General features: G+C 40.3%; 2 protein-coding genes across 5 annotated transcripts; one reads left to right on the top strand and one right to left on the bottom strand.

Annotated features, from left to right (window-relative positions):
• Positions 1-1766: 1766 nt before the first annotated feature.
• On the bottom strand, positions 1767-9570 carry NMNAT1 (nicotinamide nucleotide adenylyltransferase 1). Of its 2 annotated transcripts, none has more exons than XM_040586739.1 (5): positions 9452-9570; positions 5977-6151; positions 5368-5551; positions 4540-4685; positions 1767-3246 (listed from the first exon to the last, which is right to left on the bottom strand). In XM_040586739.1, the coding sequence occupies exons 2-5, from the start codon at positions 6098-6100 to the stop codon at positions 2846-2848; spliced, it is 855 nt and encodes a 284-aa protein (XP_040442673.1). In that variant the 5' UTR covers positions 6101-6151; positions 9452-9570; the 3' UTR covers positions 1767-2845. The 2 variants fall into 2 exon arrangements, with proteins under 2 accessions (XP_040442673.1, XP_040442671.1); XM_040586737.1 differs by lacking the exon at positions 9452-9570 and adding an exon at positions 9089-9193.
• On the top strand, positions 9101-16833 carry LZIC (leucine zipper and CTNNBIP1 domain containing). 3 transcript variants are annotated; one of them, XM_040586740.1, is made up of 7 exons: positions 9101-9209; positions 9800-9942; positions 11031-11166; positions 12246-12344; positions 13015-13110; positions 14897-14978; positions 16437-16833. In XM_040586740.1, exons 2-7 carry the CDS (start codon positions 9842-9844, stop codon positions 16493-16495), a joined length of 573 nt encoding a protein of 190 aa, XP_040442674.1. In that variant the 5' UTR covers positions 9101-9209; positions 9800-9841; the 3' UTR covers positions 16496-16833. The 3 variants fall into 3 exon arrangements, with proteins under 3 accessions (XP_040442674.1, XP_040442675.1, XP_040442676.1); XM_040586741.1 differs by lacking the exon at positions 9101-9209 and adding an exon at positions 9285-9417; XM_040586742.1 differs by lacking the exon at positions 9101-9209 and having other exon boundaries at positions 9835-9942; positions 10988-11166.
• The last annotated feature ends 250 nt before the right edge of the window (positions 16834-17083 follow it).

Genomic DNA, 17083 nt, shown 5'->3' with positions numbered 1-17083 from the left:
GGCACAGGGAAATGCAAATTAATGCTTCCCCTGGTCTCAAATAGTAACATTTCACCCATAATTTGTTATTACGATGTTATGGTAGTAAAGCACTGTTGCAATACTGACTGTTCCAAGTAAAGAGAAGTCAGTACTTGGATAAATCCTGTGTAAAAAGCCTGGATATTACATTTTAACTAAAAATTAAGATTATGCAAACTCTCTGGGATGTGGTGCTGCTTTCTGTAAATCAGTACTTAACTAACCAAGACTTATAAAGGGTACTAGGGTTACTATTTCAAGGCTCAGCTGAAGAATTGCCTATGGAACTTTTTGTTAGAACTGCTGAGTGTACTGGCCACATCCTATGATGTTTCATTTCTTTCTCCCTTACAAATTCCCAATTTTCTTTTTCTGGAAATAATTTTTTTCTATTTCTATCTTAATTGCTGTGCAGCACTGAGCATCTAACACATTCCATTATGGATATGGCCTTGTTACAGAAGTAGATGAAGTGTTAAAACTAGTAAAAGAAAAGATCCATATTCAGCAGTTAGTGTAATCTTTGAACAATGTTCTGTTTTGTATAGAGATAACTGTACTGACATCACTCTACCTACTTCAAAATCACGGTCATCAGGCATCAGATTTCGCTAGTAACAGATGACTCAAATTAGCATGTTACATACAGTCTGTTTTATTGAAAGACCCACCACACATAACTACATTAAAACCTAGTGAAATACAACTGTTTAAAGAACAAAGCTTTATAAAACCTCCTATTGAATTTGCAGTTTCTCTAGAATTACACAAACTGCACCAACACACACCAGCATCATTATTTAAAGTGCAGTTTTGCTCCGAAAAGTGACCACATAAAAACAGGGTGCTTTCCCATTAGAAGAATCTGCTCTGTTTATTCAGAAGCACACAGGCTGACTTGGTTGCTGAAAAGAATTCTTGTCAGTCATAAGACAGCAAGCAAAACAGATCTTGTTCTTTCCTGTGCATCATCAATAACACAGTTATCTTCAATCAGCTATGGCAATTTGATTGCTAAGGTGTCACAGGGGGCATAATTTATCCTTGGGTACCTGTATTACTATTGATGATGAATGAACTCAGCTTCATTATCAAAGGACAGTAAGCTTGCCTGTACTCCAGGGGGGGAAGTGGCAAACCAAGCACCTGTGATACAGGAATCAAGAAAAAAAAAATAACAACCTAAGGATTCTTGATGCTATTTTCTGTCACAATGCAGTTACAGATGCACTTTGAAGTTGTGCCTTGATTTGACTACACTAATCTTGTAGATTCTCTGTAGATAGTCACATTCATAGGCTGGAACTAGTAGAACACAGAGTTTTAGTGTATGGTAATTGCAGATTTTCATGTGGGGCTCCAAGTTTGCTTGCCTGATGCTATCTCCACTGTGGGTTACAGGTTGTCCCAACAGCATCACCATTTCCCTGCTGGATTTTATATAAGCCTTGCAGGCCCTAGGGCCACTCATGATGTTCTGTGTTTGGCTTCTGGCCTTCAGGCTCCCCCTAAGCTCCTAGGGAAGCTCAGACCTCTGCCTCAGCTCTTTGGGGATCTTCTGCCCAGGGAAGGATGACAGGCTGTCATAGGTATGATCCTGGAACTTGTCCCCGGTTCTAGACTTGCCCAACAGCATCTAGGCTTCCTACCCTGAAAGTCTCATGTTCTGCTGGATTTGTTGATCTGAAAAATGTGAACAGAGTCATCTCATGGAGATCGTACAAAAAGGCTGTTGATCCATTAGGTAGCATCTTGGAAACACTGACATTTTTAATAAGGCATGTGATCCAGACAAAAATAGGATGACGGCAAATATAGGCAGGTAGAGTTCTATCACATGACATTCACAGTGCCTCTAGTTTATATTCAGATAATACAGACAATATACCATTAGACTGAAACCCAAGTTTCTAGCAAAGGAAAACATTTCACTGATGTACAGTCTTAATATCCTACCATTTCTTCTCAACTCCAGTTACAGAAAACAATTCTGGCTATACACATTTGTGTGAAATATTTTTTTGGCTCAGAAGTAAAAGCTCATTCATCACTTGAAATAAAGGGACAACTGGCTGAGAATCAGTGCAATGATACTATTAATTTATATCCATTAAATCAATGGCTATAAACCAGTTTTCTGAAGTAGGTCTGTCCTTCCATGTGAAACAGCGCTGAGCTTAATGTACAGTTCTGGAAACATGACTTGCAAAGTAAAGCACAAGGCATTTCTGGGAGCAAATTGCATGATGGCAGACAAACAGGCTGCATATTTGAAAGGCAGGGGGCTCAAAGCATGGTATATCTACCACCACTTAGGAATAAATTTTTCCCTTCTAGGACAGAGCTAAATAACTTCTCTGAAGTGCACAACATGTTGGCAAATAAAAATAAAGTTATATAGGCTTACTATCAGTAAGTGGTACATTTTGAAATTAAATTATTTTGTTAAGACACTGCAAGTAAAAATATTTGTGTTAGTATTTTATAAATAGCAGAGCAGTCTGAGTTAAAACTAATCAGAACCCTTTTGTTTGTTAATTTGTAATTCTCATATGCAAGTGTGAATTCTTATACTTAGTTCACTGCATGCACTGTGACAAAATGTTTAAATGTGAAAATCTTACTGAGTTTAAAAAAAGACTGTGTAGGTCCAATTATTGAGTGCACCAAACCTCAACAGCAATTACGTATGTACTAAAGCCACAGAATTAGCCCACTATCTACTTTAAAAAAAGACAAACAAAACCCCCAATCCCTAAACTTGACATTTTCTGGTACTGAACTAGCTTTTTTTCACAGCTGAAAGTGAGTTGTATAGTGCCTTTTAGTTCTTGGAATCACTTGCATGTTTCTGTAAGGGAGCCAAGATAACCCCAGCATTCCTGTCTTCACTCTCTAGACTATACAGATTGTTTTTTTCTATGTATGCTTGAACTACATCAGGTACCAGGTAACGAATGCTGTGGCCCCTCCGCAGTGCTCTTCTAATCTTGGTGGATGAAATGTCATTTGTGATCCATTCTTCCACAAGGTGAATGTTGTTCTTATGTTTCCACAAAATATCAGATTCATAGATGAATTTCTGAACGCTGTTTCCAGCCCTACTTATGCATACAAGGCCATGATTTTCCACAATTTCAGTGATGTCCTCCAGCTTCCACAGATTGGGGATCCCAAATGATTCCAGCATGTCACTTCCACAAAGCAGTTTAACCTGTGGGACACCTTAAAAAGAAAAATAAGTGAGCAACAGGACTTGGTTTAGGCCACTAGATTTCAGATAACTTGATGGGGGCGTTTAATTTCTAGGCTACCTCAGTGTATCTTTGGTTAAGATGAGACAATGGAATGAAATAAAAGATTCAGAGTATAGAGTTTATAATCAGTAGTCTCAATACAGGAGTTTTCTGAAAAAAGGTTATGGGATTCTTTTCCTTCAAAAGGACTGGAAAATAAACTCTAATATGCTTATTTAGCCTTGGGCTGAATCAATCACTATGATGATCAAAGTGAAAGAAAATACAGAAAAAATTCCAGAATAGGTAAGTATAAAAGGATACCGTAATGCTTGTAAAACTTTTATCTGATATTCCATAGAACTACAGAAGAGGCGCTAACTTTCACAGGACAGGGGGCATAGGGGATTATGTAAAAGGGAAGAAAATATGACTGAGAAAACCCCAACCCATAGACTATGTGACCTGACTCCAGGGGGACTCTGTTCCATACTATGTTTTAGAGGGAATCTAGAGAAGCACGCTGACAGAAACTGCTTTAAAGTAATGGAAGCAAAACAGACTGCTACAGATTTGCAGCTTCCAGTAATGTCACAGGGTGGTAGGAATATAGTAAAACACCTGCCAACACAATACGAAAAAACTCTGCCTGATGCTGTTTGTCTTTTCTTTGAAAGCGTTTTCATTAAACAGCTATCAATTAAACAGTAGAATTTGGAAAGGTTCAAGGGAAGAAGTCAGAGAGAAGTCAAGATTTCCTAATATAAAGGATTAAGATGGTCGTTATGCAAGGCCGTTCAAATATTGTACAAGTATGTGTAATTGTACATGTCAAGCTAAAGAACTAAAATTAACATCTAAAAGCAGTATGCCAAATAAATGCTACCTAAAATTACAAGGCCAAACTGTTGTATAAAGTTTAAATTACAATTTTAAATGATCCTGTACCCAGATAAATTTTGAATTTCAGGTCTTAATCCTGTCCTTTCTTCAGAAAATTATGATCCAAAATTCTCAGCTGTAACTGCAGTTTAGCAAAGTTCTGTAGCTAAACGGATGGCTTAGACCTTTCGAATTTCTATTATCTTGACTATTTTTCATGTCCTATATATTTTACCCTTACAGTCATCTTGTTACGAAGCTTTATGCTGTGGGATCTAAGGGAATAAACTTACTCAGTGAAATCAGAACCAAGAACTAGCATAAAAAAAAGTTATCATCAGTGCAATTCCCTTGAAATAGCAAGTATTGTTTAAGCAGTAAATTTGCAAACAGACTTAACTTTTTACACCTGGACCCTGATTTTTCTTTTTAATGGGGTCATGCCTATTTGGTTCCTGCTTCCTCTTCCGTCCTGGCTTTGTTAAAGGTATAGCATTCTGCAGACTGTTGGTGGGATCAGGGGATAAAAGCTTTTGATGATGGTACCTGCAAAACAGACGTATTTTAGGTATTTTAAAGATGTTGGAGAATACAGAGGAGAGTATGGCCTAATAAATAATCTATCAGCACTTCCTCCTGCAGTACATTGGCAGACATTCATCCAGGAACTGATCTGCTGGAAAAGGGACTTATGAAACCTGGGTCATAAGATATTCAAAGTGCAAAGATGTCAAAGCAACAACTACCAGGTTGATTTGATGGGTTTTTTTAATAAAAAATTGTTTTAAAAAGAACCACCTCAGTGAAGTAGCAGTGACCGAAAGTAAAAACCATAAAACTTAAAGATTCTCCTTCAGACAGTTCTCATGCCAGCCTTTGAATACACGAATGGGCAGCACAGCACCCTTGGAATCAAATGAGGGAACCACGTGCAGTGTGTCTACCCTATACTAGTCTCTTGCCATTCCTTGTGAATACCTTCTCAGCATAAAAACTGACTAAAGCCTAAGAAACCATGTATCTTAAAAATTGTTCACAGGCTTATTTTTTGTACATTTATGGTAGACTCTTTCATTTACAATGCTCATATAAATAGTACTTCCGAATTCACTGAGTCTATTCGTATGATTTGGGGTTAGCCTGTTATTATTCTAATTTGTTAGAGCTAACGTCATTCGTTATCCTTCTATAGGTTCTTGAGACTTTTTAGAGTTTGGCTGAAGAATACCTTAAAACTTTTAGTGTTTCCAACCACTCACTCTGGCTGCTTTCCCAGTCATCAACTTCTACCCAATCTGAGTTTTTTGTAGCTAGTTTTGCCATAGTTACTCGGTGATATGCACTGATCAGACCTTTCTTCTTATATGCATCGCCTACTGGTGAAATTATTCCTTTGACTACTTTGTATTTTCCTGTGGAAAAAACACATCACACAAGAACATGAGAAGTGGTTGAGCAGATGTTACTTCCACTGTATTGTATTTAAACTATTACATAATCATTATTCACTGCAATCCCTAAGAACCAGCCCAGTGGAAAAGTACAGTACACTTCTGCCATTGTGCAAGGTAAAGATCTAGTAAGATACATTAGAAAGACTACAAAACTCATGCTTTAGCTCATTAGAATCAGTAATAAGCAACACATATATAAGACTGTTCTCTCACATATTTGGCCTGCGTGATTTTGTATGATACATACATGTGTGCTAGCTTCAATATCTGATTAGTATTTCCAAAAAGATCTGTCACTGTCAAACAGGCATTCATATACACAACGTATTCACCTTAATTCTAGTTATCAGAGCTGTTCTGAATTACATAAATTATCACCCTACCTGTTTCATCGAAGTAGTCTTTAGCCAGCTCAAATAGCCTTAGATGCATGTTGGTAATGGGATTGAAGGACCCACAGGCCAGCAGTACTACTTCAGTCTTCTTGTCAGGATCTTCCATAGCCATTCCTTGCAGCTACAGAGCCAAGTGGAGAATGTTGGTGCTCATTACCAGCCACTGCAAGAAGAGATGAGATCAAAAAGTAGTTAACACTTACCTTGCTGCCAATAAGCAGATTTTAAGATAAAATTAAACAGTGTATTTTCCTTCCATCAACATCGAGCCTGTGATTGTTCATGTGACCCTGCATTTTTAAGAGATTAAACCTACCACCTCTAGTTCTTTCTGCTTATCTCTGGATAGAGGGATAGGGGCAAGGAGCCGAGACAACGGTGGCGTTACATTGCAGAAAGGAGGATAATTCTGTGGGCTTCAGAAATCAAGGATGTAGAGAAAAGTGAGCATGCTAGGAAGAAAACATACATAATAAATAAGTGAACCCAAATTTGCCTTGCCCACGTATTATCACAGTGGCTGCAATTTCCTCCTAGATGCAAGAGGAAACATCTTTAAAAATGGAATCACTGAAAACAGGCTGCTTGCCTGAAGAGAGGACAGTGTACTGCCCATTCTGAAGAAAAGCAGCTCATGCAGAAAAACTTCATGAGGAGAGATTATTTGTCCTAATTGCAGGACAAACTTTGTTAGAACGGTGCAGGTTTTTTAAGATGCCAGCCAACTGCCAAGAGACACATCTGCAGGGCACTTTCTTAACTTCCTTACTTCTAGTGCTTGCAGGGGGGAATAGAATATCCTATGACAGTTCCCAGTGCTGGTACTATAAAATGCAGTGAATCTATACAGCAAAATCTATAAAATTACCATTATATTTTATGAAATTCTGGAGGAGAGGAGGGGTAACATTTCTTCATTTGGGATTTATTTACATTTTACATGCTTTTGGTATGTGGGAAGGGAGTGCTATGGACTAAATGTGAAATTACTTTGTGTTGCAGAAAGTAAGTGGTAGGTATACTAGTGGAACAGATGACAGAATAGTGAATAAAAAAAAGTTTAGTAAAAGCTGCAATACCGATTATTATTATTTCCTTTTTTTAAAATACAACAGCGCTGTTCCAATTTTGAACTTTACTTTCAGAAAGCTGCTTAACAGTTGCTGAAAATAAGGAAATGTCACTACTCTTTCATTTCTCCTCACACTGCATGGATTTTTTTTTTCTCAGTGTTCTTTTCTTTCATGAGAACATTCTGGCTTGCCAAGATGGTTTCCCTTAACAAATGAAAACTGGAATATGTTATGGGCCATTCTTCTGCTGTGTTTGAGACATCTGTGTCTAGCACTGAATAGTCTGCCATTGTTTCTACAGCAACATCACTGGAAAGATCCCACAAGGTCACCCTCGGATTCTGTCTCCTTTACAAAGAAGCTGAGTGAACTTTGCAGTCGCCACAGCGGTGAGGTATCACAGCTAAACCTTAACAGCTACTATGTACTAACATCAAATAGCCCCTGAATAAAAAGAAGTCTTCCAAGGCTTCACATCTTGCAAGTGTTAGTACTTTTCTGTGCTTTCAAGAGTTTCACAAACTTTTAAAATATTCTTTATTACTGCAGAGTAGTTCAGCATTTGAAGGGTTTGGTGTTAACTTGGAATGCAGTCTTCACAAGGGCATCAGCTAGAAGAGTTACTATGGGAACAGGCAAGGAAAGGAGTTAGACTTGCCTTTGTAATTCATAAAGCCCTACTTTCTAAAGAAAGTGGCTCATGCTGCAAATTTGAAAAGGGCTGATTTTTTCCTTTTTTAAAAAAAAAGCAAGGGCAAAAATAATAGTAAATTTTAAGATTAAAATATATAGGGCCTTTTCTAGAGTTAGTCAAATGTCCTTCATGCTGCTAGCTAGTCTTACAATCTTCAGAAACAGGCAATTATTGCATCATAAACTCACCTTGTAGCGCTTCATATCTGCATAGAAATTGAGAATATAGATGTAATAATTTGCACATACCCTCAGTTTCCTAATTTGTATCGACATCCTCTGCCTATCACTGTTTTCACAGAAAAAAAAGCTGCATGGTTGATGGGGAGAGCAGAGGAAATGGCAGAGGCATCATGACACGAGTACCTCTGCTGTTATGCCATCCCTGTAACCAGCACAGCACCATCAGGGCCAGGATCTATTTTGTATGAAATGACCTTCATAGAGCTCCAACTTTTTGGGAAAGGCTATGCAACTTGCAAATCCCAGGAGAGAAAAAGACAGCTGGATTCCAGTGATGAGTGAAGCCCAGACACTGCCCGAGCTGTGGGTACACAGAGATATGCCTATTCTCACTGCATAATAATGTAAGTTTTGATGAATTATCTGTAATTTGGCACTGCCTGACACAGCTCTATTGCAGTTCAACCACAAGGTCCAAACTAGCAGCTCAGCTCCTACTATACAGAGATGAAGGAGATCTGCATGCAGGTGTTCAGTTTTCCAAAACCGAGCAGTCTTAAAATAATTAATGCTATCTTATGCCAAATCCTAAATGAAGTAATAGTAACACCTCTCTACAGAGACTTAAGATGGAGAAACAAAGTAAAGTGGCCTTCACTCACATTCTCTCTAAGAGTGGGACATCCTGGATCATTTTCCCTTCTTCTTCAGAAGGAAAAATGAGGTGCCCCGTGATGTACTCCTTTATGTAGATGCTTATGTATAATCTCTTCGTGCTTATAGCTGATCTTACCGGTGTTTAGTGTGTACTACTTGCAGTCCAGCTAGCGCTTAGCTGGATTTGGCATGCATTCGCAGTAAGAAAAATCGGGTACGCCTACAGCAGGTTTTGGGGTGGCTCTGGAAACCAGCCCGCGCTCCTGCGGGTGAGCAGCTGTGGCCCCTCGCTGAAACTGCCGGGAACGGGCTGGGCACCCCCGGGCACGGCCGCGGCGCGCGCCGCTCGCCACACAGCAGACCTGCAGCGCGCAGGCCGCAGGCAGCCCTGGCACGCTCGGCCCGCACGCGGCCCCGCCGCCCCCGCCCGCCAGGCCCCGCCAGGCCCCGCCGCCGCCCGCCAGGCCCCGCCGCGCCCCGCCGCCCGCTCTTACCGCCGGGGCCGCCCGCCAGCCGCGCGCGGAGGGGCCCGCGCTCCCATTGGCCCGGCCGCGCCGGAAGCGGCGCCCGGCGGAGGCGGCCGCTGCCCCTGGGCTCCCGTCGCGGCCTGCCCGGGTGAGGCGGCGCGGCCTGCGCGGTGGGCGGCTCTGCCCGCGGGGGCCAGCCGGGGGGGCGGGGAGCGGGGAGCGCTGGGGGTGCCCGCGGCCCCGCTGCCCCTGCCCGGTGCCGCTCTCGCACCCTTGCGGCGGGGCGGCTGGCGGCTATGCCGGCGGCTGCGGGGGGGGCGTGGGGTGCCCCGGAGCGCGTCGGGTGCCCGCAGCCGGTGGGTGTCGAAGGTGTTGGTGTGTTTCGGGCACCTGTCTCCGGGTGGGGGCTCCTCAGCAGCCCCCCGAGGGGCCCTGGAGGGGCAGACACGGCTGTTCCCTGTAGCGGGGCCTCCGTATTTCAGCGGGCGCTGCTGGGGGCGAAGCCTGCCGGGCCGTACGTGCTGGGGCTGCTGGAGTGGCTGCCTCGCGAGCCGCCTCGTGCCGCCGGGGCAAGCGCTGTGGAGCAGCCGCACGGTTCCGTGCCCGCTGCGCGGATTTCCGAGTGTTGCCATCAGCCGTGCCATCGTCAGCATAACGCATAATTTTCTTGATACTTGGAGTGTTTTGAAGTAAGTTTCAAGCTGCTGACACACAACAATAAAATGTTCTTTCTCCTAGGAATGTCATGTAACAACTGAAAATTTCGTGTGAAAACAGAAAATGGCTTCAAGAGGAACAACAGAGACCAGTAAACTGAAACAAAACTTGGAAGAACAGTTGGATAGGTTAATGCAGCAGCTTCAAGATCTGGATGAATGCAGGTAATAAAAATAGATGCTTTCTGCTTACGTGGTAGTGTTTTTCTTAAGTGGTTGGCAGAAGAAAGCGGTACCTTTCAAATATGTGTCGGGGTTTCTGTTTTACTTTATGTTTTTTAAATTAGATAGGATGTTTGTGTTAGATATTTAAAAATTGTCTTTAAAAAACTTTTTATTAAGATCGTTCTATTATCTTCTTGAGGAAAAGGCAGACAGAAATACTCTACTGTTTTGAAGTTCTGTACTTCATTGGGATTTTTTAACTTAAGAGCTGTTCACAGAATTCACAACTTTCATATGGGCTTTTTTAACAGCAGTTACCAAATAGCTTTTGCTTCTGTTTTGTTTTGTCTTGCAACTGTGGATATTTGGATTTGGGGTTTGGTTTGTTTTTTTGTAGTTTGTCTAACATTTTCACATGTTATTTTTGTATGATTTTGTGTTAGGTTTTTGTGGGCTAAAAAAATTTAAGATAGACAATTACCAGAAAAAAAGTTTTGGTTTTCTCTTTTAGTATTTGTACTTAACTTCTCATGCGGTCTTAGATACTTTCTTTGACTGTAATTCTAACTTTTCCAAGCAGTATGTATTTTTTTCAAGAACAGCTGTACCTGCTAAGGGTTGGTAGTGCCATTCTTTGAGTTGGGCAAGGTTTAGACAGCAGGATCAGTTGAAGATCCTGAATAACTTGGTGGTTTCTGGGTGAGAAGGTAGAGTTCTCAGATAATTTCACTCATTGCAGCTTTGAGCAAAACTATCTCTCTGCACATTTTTATTGAGATCCAAAATACACTTTTATATATTGCACCAAGTGTCGAGTATCTCATAGTTGTCAGGGCCTTTTTAATGTAAGCGACTTCATACAAACAACACAAGTGCATGGGTGGCTAGGAGGTTGTGTAAAACCAGGAAAACTACACATTAGATTAATAACAGCTAACAGGGCTAGAGCAGAGTAAACTGAGGCAATGCGCATGTTTTTATTGCTGTCTGAGGAAGCATGCTTCATGGTATTCCCTGATGTTCTTTTCTCCATGGTACATCTCAGGTTTAATCCTATCAATTAATGTATCTTACTGGATCCCCTTTAGAGAGGAACTAGATGCGGATGAGTATGAAGAGACCAAAAAAGAAACTCTAGAACAACTGAGGGAGTTCAATGACTCTCTGAAGAAGATTATGTCTGGAGATATGACTTTGGTGGATGAGCTCAGCGGGATGCAACTGGTAAGGATGATGTGCGACTAGAAATAGTTCACGTTCTACCTGGACTCAGTGAAGAGAATAGTTACAAGTGGTTCGTTATAATTTTTAGGCAGGCATGTGTTGGAAGCTAGATAGATCTATCTATCTAATGTTTTTGTTATTTAATATATGTGTACATATAAAGACCTGGTTAGGTCTCTTAATTTTAAAAGGAAAAGAAATCTTGAGGCATTATAACCATAACATTGTAGAAGAAACCGTGGGAAATTGCAGGGACTAGATATATCGGATCCTTAATATTAGAAATAGTACAAATTAATATAAAAGGTGTGAGGGATGATCCAGGGCAATATATATATCATGAGAAATAAAATTTCATGCCTGTTTGTTAGAAAGCATAAAGATAGCGTTTCCTGTGTTCTTATTGCTGGTTTGCATTTGAGAGTCATACCAGTCCAGAGGAAAAGGCTGTAGGAGTGACGGTGTAACTTCTAAGTTCTATAGTGAATTGGTCTTATTTTATGCTGAGTTCCAAACTTTTGACCTATTTTCTCTTTTCAAATGTTTAATTTAGAGCATGATTTGTTCCGAGTTTTAGGGTTTTGTTTCCAGAGAGATCTTGGATTTGTCCAAACATGATTAAATCTCACCACAGTTATAATATCTTTGGTACTCCATACAGGATTTTGAATAACAGTAGGAGGTTTGCCTCATCATTACTTATATTCTGTTTCCCTTTAGAAGAGCTGTAATCATCAGTGTGGGCATTAAAACTGCAAAAGATAGCATAGCACATCCACTCGTGATTTGCTAATACCAGGAAGACATTGGAAATTATTAGAAATTAAGACCTGGACTGTAATGAAAAGTTTCACAGCTCTTTTGCAGTGTAGTTGCACTAGTTAGTGGATTTTTCAAGCTATGCATAAAGGTAATTTTTTTTTTCCATCTCATTTCCATGGTTATACAAAAAAAGAAAAGCTCTGTAGCAGATAATGCAGAGGACACTAATGATGGTTTCCAGCCTTCAATAATCTTTGTCATTCATCTGTAACTTGTGACTGCCGTTAGTTCTGGACATTCTTGCTCTTTCCTTGTAGGCAATACAAGCAGCCATCAGCCAAGCATTCAAAACTCCGGAAGTAATTAGAATGTTTGCAAAGAAACAACCAAGGCAATTGAGGACGAGGCTGGCAGAGGTAAAGGTTTCTGTTTTACTGTAAAAACTGTTAATTTGAGCTAGACTGATGTAAATATGTAATGATCGCAAGGAGAGCACCAAGTGTTTTAGAAAATTTGGTGCAGCGTCGTAAGGAGATAGAGAAGTTCTGTTTCAGAATTTGGTGTTAAATGTTTATTGAAGTAATGGGAACAACGATGTGTATTTCTGGAATTATTCTGTCTTACTACTTCAAAACAAAAATGTGATTAACAGATAATGAACTAACTGCAAATAGAAAATCTGAAGAGTATGAATATGTAATTGTGCTGGGGCTGGAGAGTGCACTTGATGTTTCGGAGGTCTAGCCTGAACTTGAAATCCAGATAAAGTGAAATGAAGTCTGATTCCTCCATGTATCAGTGGTATGTGAATACATAGTTTTGAATGAAGAGCAGTCTTTGATTAAAAGGTTTCAAGTTTGGAGAAAACAAGAACGCTAAGGTTAGGTGCAAAAAATATTTGCAGAATGTTCAGAAAAACTTCACAGCTATCTTTTAAATTATAGGTAGCTCCGTCCCTTATTTCTGTGGGTACCTTGCTAACTGCTGGATGATATTTTTAGGCTGTTGCATTTCTCATGCTGTTGTGTTGAATGAAACTAATGGGAAGCTTATAAATCCTGACTTATTTTCCCCCCTGGTATACAGATGGATCGAGACTTAATGATTGGGAAGTTGGAACGAAACCTGTACACACAGCAGAAAGTGGAAATCCTGACTGCCCTCAGAAAGCTTGATGAGAAGGTAAGGTGTTGATGTGATAGGTAGGTGCATAGAGATTTCAGTCTGTTGAAGAGGAATTTGAAATCGTTCAAGAAATTACAACTTCTGTTTATCAGCAAATGATAAAATGCATCTTGCTTTTGTAGTACACGAATGTCCTTCCATTTTCATGCTAAGCTTTCTGAAGCACTCACTACTGAACACATATCAAATAGTATTGTACGTTTATATAAGGTTGTTTCTACTTTAAAATGCTCTCTGTGGTGGGTCATGTGAATGAATCACATATAAGCTGATATGAGTATGGTATTTATAAAAGTTACAAAACAAGTCCTTTACTGGCTAACTACCACTGCTGTACCTGGCAGGAACTATCCAAGGCTTTTGACATACATTGAGCTTTACTTAGGTTTGTATTAGTGATAATACACCTCTTGGTGTAAGATAAATAAATTGGAGAGATGAGTGATAAACCAATTGTTTCCCCAATGAGTCCATCAGTGGCAGAAGAGTCCCTGGGTTTTACCACTAGAGGGAGGAAGCGGAGTTGTTATTTTTGTGGCTGGTATATGAAGAAAATGGGTTCCTGTGGATCTCTGTACTTGGATGTCCTTAGGAAATGAAGGATTATAATGGAAAGGATCAAATGTAGTACTTAAAGGAGTTTTATTCCAAGTAGATGACGTGAGCAAATGCTTTCCCTCAAAATATTTTTATTGCTTGACTGTCAGAGAAAAAAGTATTTTGGAAATAGGTTAAAAGGCTAGTTATGATTGTGAACTGCATGCATGAAGATATCCTGGCATGAGTTCCTTGCATCGCTTCAGACAAGCCACTTTACCACACTTTGATGTAGTCTCTTTATCTTTTAAAATGATCAGTAACCTACTTCACTGAGGACTGCTAGGGTAGTCGTTTTACATCTGTACTGAATGTGAAAAATTGTAAATGTTATGTGTTTGTCTGCACAATACTGCAGAATGTTGAGTAGTTAGATGCTTGCTTATGAAGCACAGAAAAGGCAGGTAATTAATACTTTTTCCTTCATTCCAACATAATTCTGAATGTCTGTACCTAATTTTTATATTTTTAATAAATAAACTGACACAAACACTGTGGACAGTTTGACACACTTATGCTTTGATGTAATAAGGATATATATCTGAGGCTACTTAAATGAGCAAGTTTTAACTTGGAATATCTGAACCTCCCAAATGTAGGTTACTAGTTCATTATTGTAAATACTTTATGGGCATCTGTCACAAGGCATCAGAGCACATAGTAAAAGCAAAACATACATGTGCAAAGAGAACCGTTTCTAGGTCACTGACTCTTAACGTGGTCAGAAGCTGGTAGTGACTGCATATTTTTGCTTTCCTCAGCTGATGATAGGAAGTGAGCTTTGATCCTCATTACTGTATTGACCACATGACAAAAAAAGTAATTGACATCCTTTGCATAATTTTGGTACAGAGGTACAGTGTGACCGTTTAATCAAAAATTGTCACTGGAGATCAGCTTGAAACTTAGTGCTGCATGTAGAAGCATGTCTGACGTTGCATTTGCTGTCCTTCCTGGGCTGACAGGCACCATTGAGGAAAAAAAATTCAGTGGTAGGGGAGTAGCTTGCATTTTTACTTTGGCTTTTAATATGTTAGGTAACAGTGCTGCTTAAAAACTTCAAATGGATGTAACCTGTCATAGTTCATGTATATGCCCATGTAGACAGTGGGGATTACAGTGGTGGGAATATGCACACAAAGTTAAGGTACTGAGTTCATAGTTGGTGGCCTTTTTTTTTTTTTAGCTCACTGCAGATGATGAGACATTCTTGTCAACAAATGCTGGTACAGCTCTGAGCCAGTTTGAGAGAGTCTCAACTGACCTTGGTAAGTTTTCCTTCTCGTACCTTCCAATTTCTTTGCCTCATTGAACAATGCCTAATAGGAATACTTGTGATTCCCCTATGAAAGAGAAAATTCAAACAAAAGATTTATGCCTTTGAACTTGGTGTACATTTTTCTGTTTTATTAACAATGAAACTCTGATATGCTGTCTACAAGAAAAAAGTAATGCAGCAGATCCAGTGCCAAATGTCCATAAAATGCCAAGTGTTGCCCATAATGCTGAAGGCTTGAATGGTCTGCCTCAAGCAGAGATGCTGCTCTTGGTTAAATACAGATCTTTTTTGCATTAATGACTCTTTTTAAGGAGAGCCTTCTCCTTTGCTTGATGCAGGGAATTCAGCAATTATTGGCATGTTGTCAAAATGGAGCTTCAAAGCACTGTTCTTGCCATAATGGTGTCATAACTAATCATATTTACAAGACCAAAAGCTCAGGTATAATATGCATTAAATAAACACAACAGTTCATTCTAGCATTACAGTTAGAACTGTGATGAAAGAACTATGAATGGCAGGAATGTGCCAGACTAGGTCAGAGTACAAATAAACTGTCTCTGTGACCTACCTTTCAGTACTGCTCTTCCTGAGAGTGTAAGAACCCTTTTTGTTCAAAAGGGTACTTCATTAGGAGCTCTGCGTGTGTGTCGTGGGTTGACCTTGGCTGGACACCAAGTGCCCACCAAGCCGCTCTCTCTCAGTCCCCCTCCTCAGCAGGACAGGAGGAGAAAATAGAACTAAAAACTCATGGGTCAAAATAAAGGCAGTTCAATAAAGAAAAGCAAAGACTGTGCACAGAAGCAAAGGAAAACAAAAAGATGTATTCTCTACTTCCCATCAGCAGGCGGTGTCCAGCCACTGTCTGGGAAGTAGGGCCTCAGCAGATGTAGCGGTTCCTTTGGAAGACAAATGCCTTAATAACTAATCCCTCACCTGCTCCTTTCTCCTGGCTTTTATTGCTGAGCATGGTGTCATGGTATGGGCTGTCCCTCTGGTCAGTTTGGGTCAGCTGGTTGGGTCACAGCAGGTCCTGGCTATGTCCCCTCCCAGCCTCTTGCCCACCCCAAGCCTACGGGCCTTTGGGGACAAGACAGCCTCCATGCTGTGCCAGCACTGCTCAGCAGTAGCCAGAACAGGGGTGTGTCACCAGCGCTGTTCTAGCTACTGATGCAAAGCACAGCACTAGGAGAGCTGCTGTAGGGAAAGTTAACTGCATCCCAGCCAGGCCCAGTGCAACATGGCTGGTTTCAGACCTGTCAAGCCAGTATGTCTCCTTTTTTTTTTTTTTTTTTTTTTTTTTTTTTTAATTAGCTCAAGCGTTCTGCTTTTCACAAGGTAGGTTTGATATTTTTATTTTTTTTCATCTCAAACATTTTGCTGGATTCTGTATACAAGGGCATTTGCAATTTCTACTAATACTGACAATGTTTTTCTCCCCTCATAGGATCAGGAGACAAAGTCTTTGCTCTAGCAAGTTTTGAAGTAGAAAAGGCGAAGCAATGAAGAGGTGCGTGAGGCTTGTGTCTCTCCAGTTATCAGCAGCATTGGACTTCTCATACTGCATTTTTTTTTGATATGTTGAAAAAAAGAAAAGCAAAAAAAACCCCAACAAACAAACCCTAAATCTCTTGGGTTCCTAACCAGAAGATATGACGTAAACAGCCTTAAGTGCACTATGGAACCTTGGTGTCTGTACTCCTTAGTAATACAAGTTCTGAGGCTGAACACTAAGTGGTACTCTAAAAACAAAAGCACGGTATGACTGTCTTGGGAAAGGATCGGCTATTTTGAACTTACCTAAATGTGTATTTCTCTAACTATTAAAACATAATCTTTTTGCATGTGGTTGTAGCGATCAGATCTTTCTCAGGAGCAGTCCTAATGAGCGGAGCAGTTTTTTGGGTGATTCTTCACATTGCTCTCAAGTTGTCTTAATTTTTGTCTGGACTCCCTACTAAGTAGTTTATAGTAGGAATGCATTGAAGCTTTGAAAAATTGACGTAGTTTATTTGAAATGCCATCTTTCTACAAACTGTTTGCAGAAGGACCAAAATGAGTCTGTGTGCTGATCATTGGCCCTTAGCTGCTTGT

Source organism: Falco naumanni, chromosome 3, assembly GCF_017639655.2.
Source record: "Falco naumanni isolate bFalNau1 chromosome 3, bFalNau1.pat, whole genome shotgun sequence".
Classification (NCBI taxonomy): Eukaryota; Metazoa; Chordata; class Aves; order Falconiformes; family Falconidae; genus Falco; species Falco naumanni.
The sequence above is the reverse complement of the archived record's forward strand: the minus strand, read 5'-3'. Positions and strand labels throughout refer to the sequence as shown.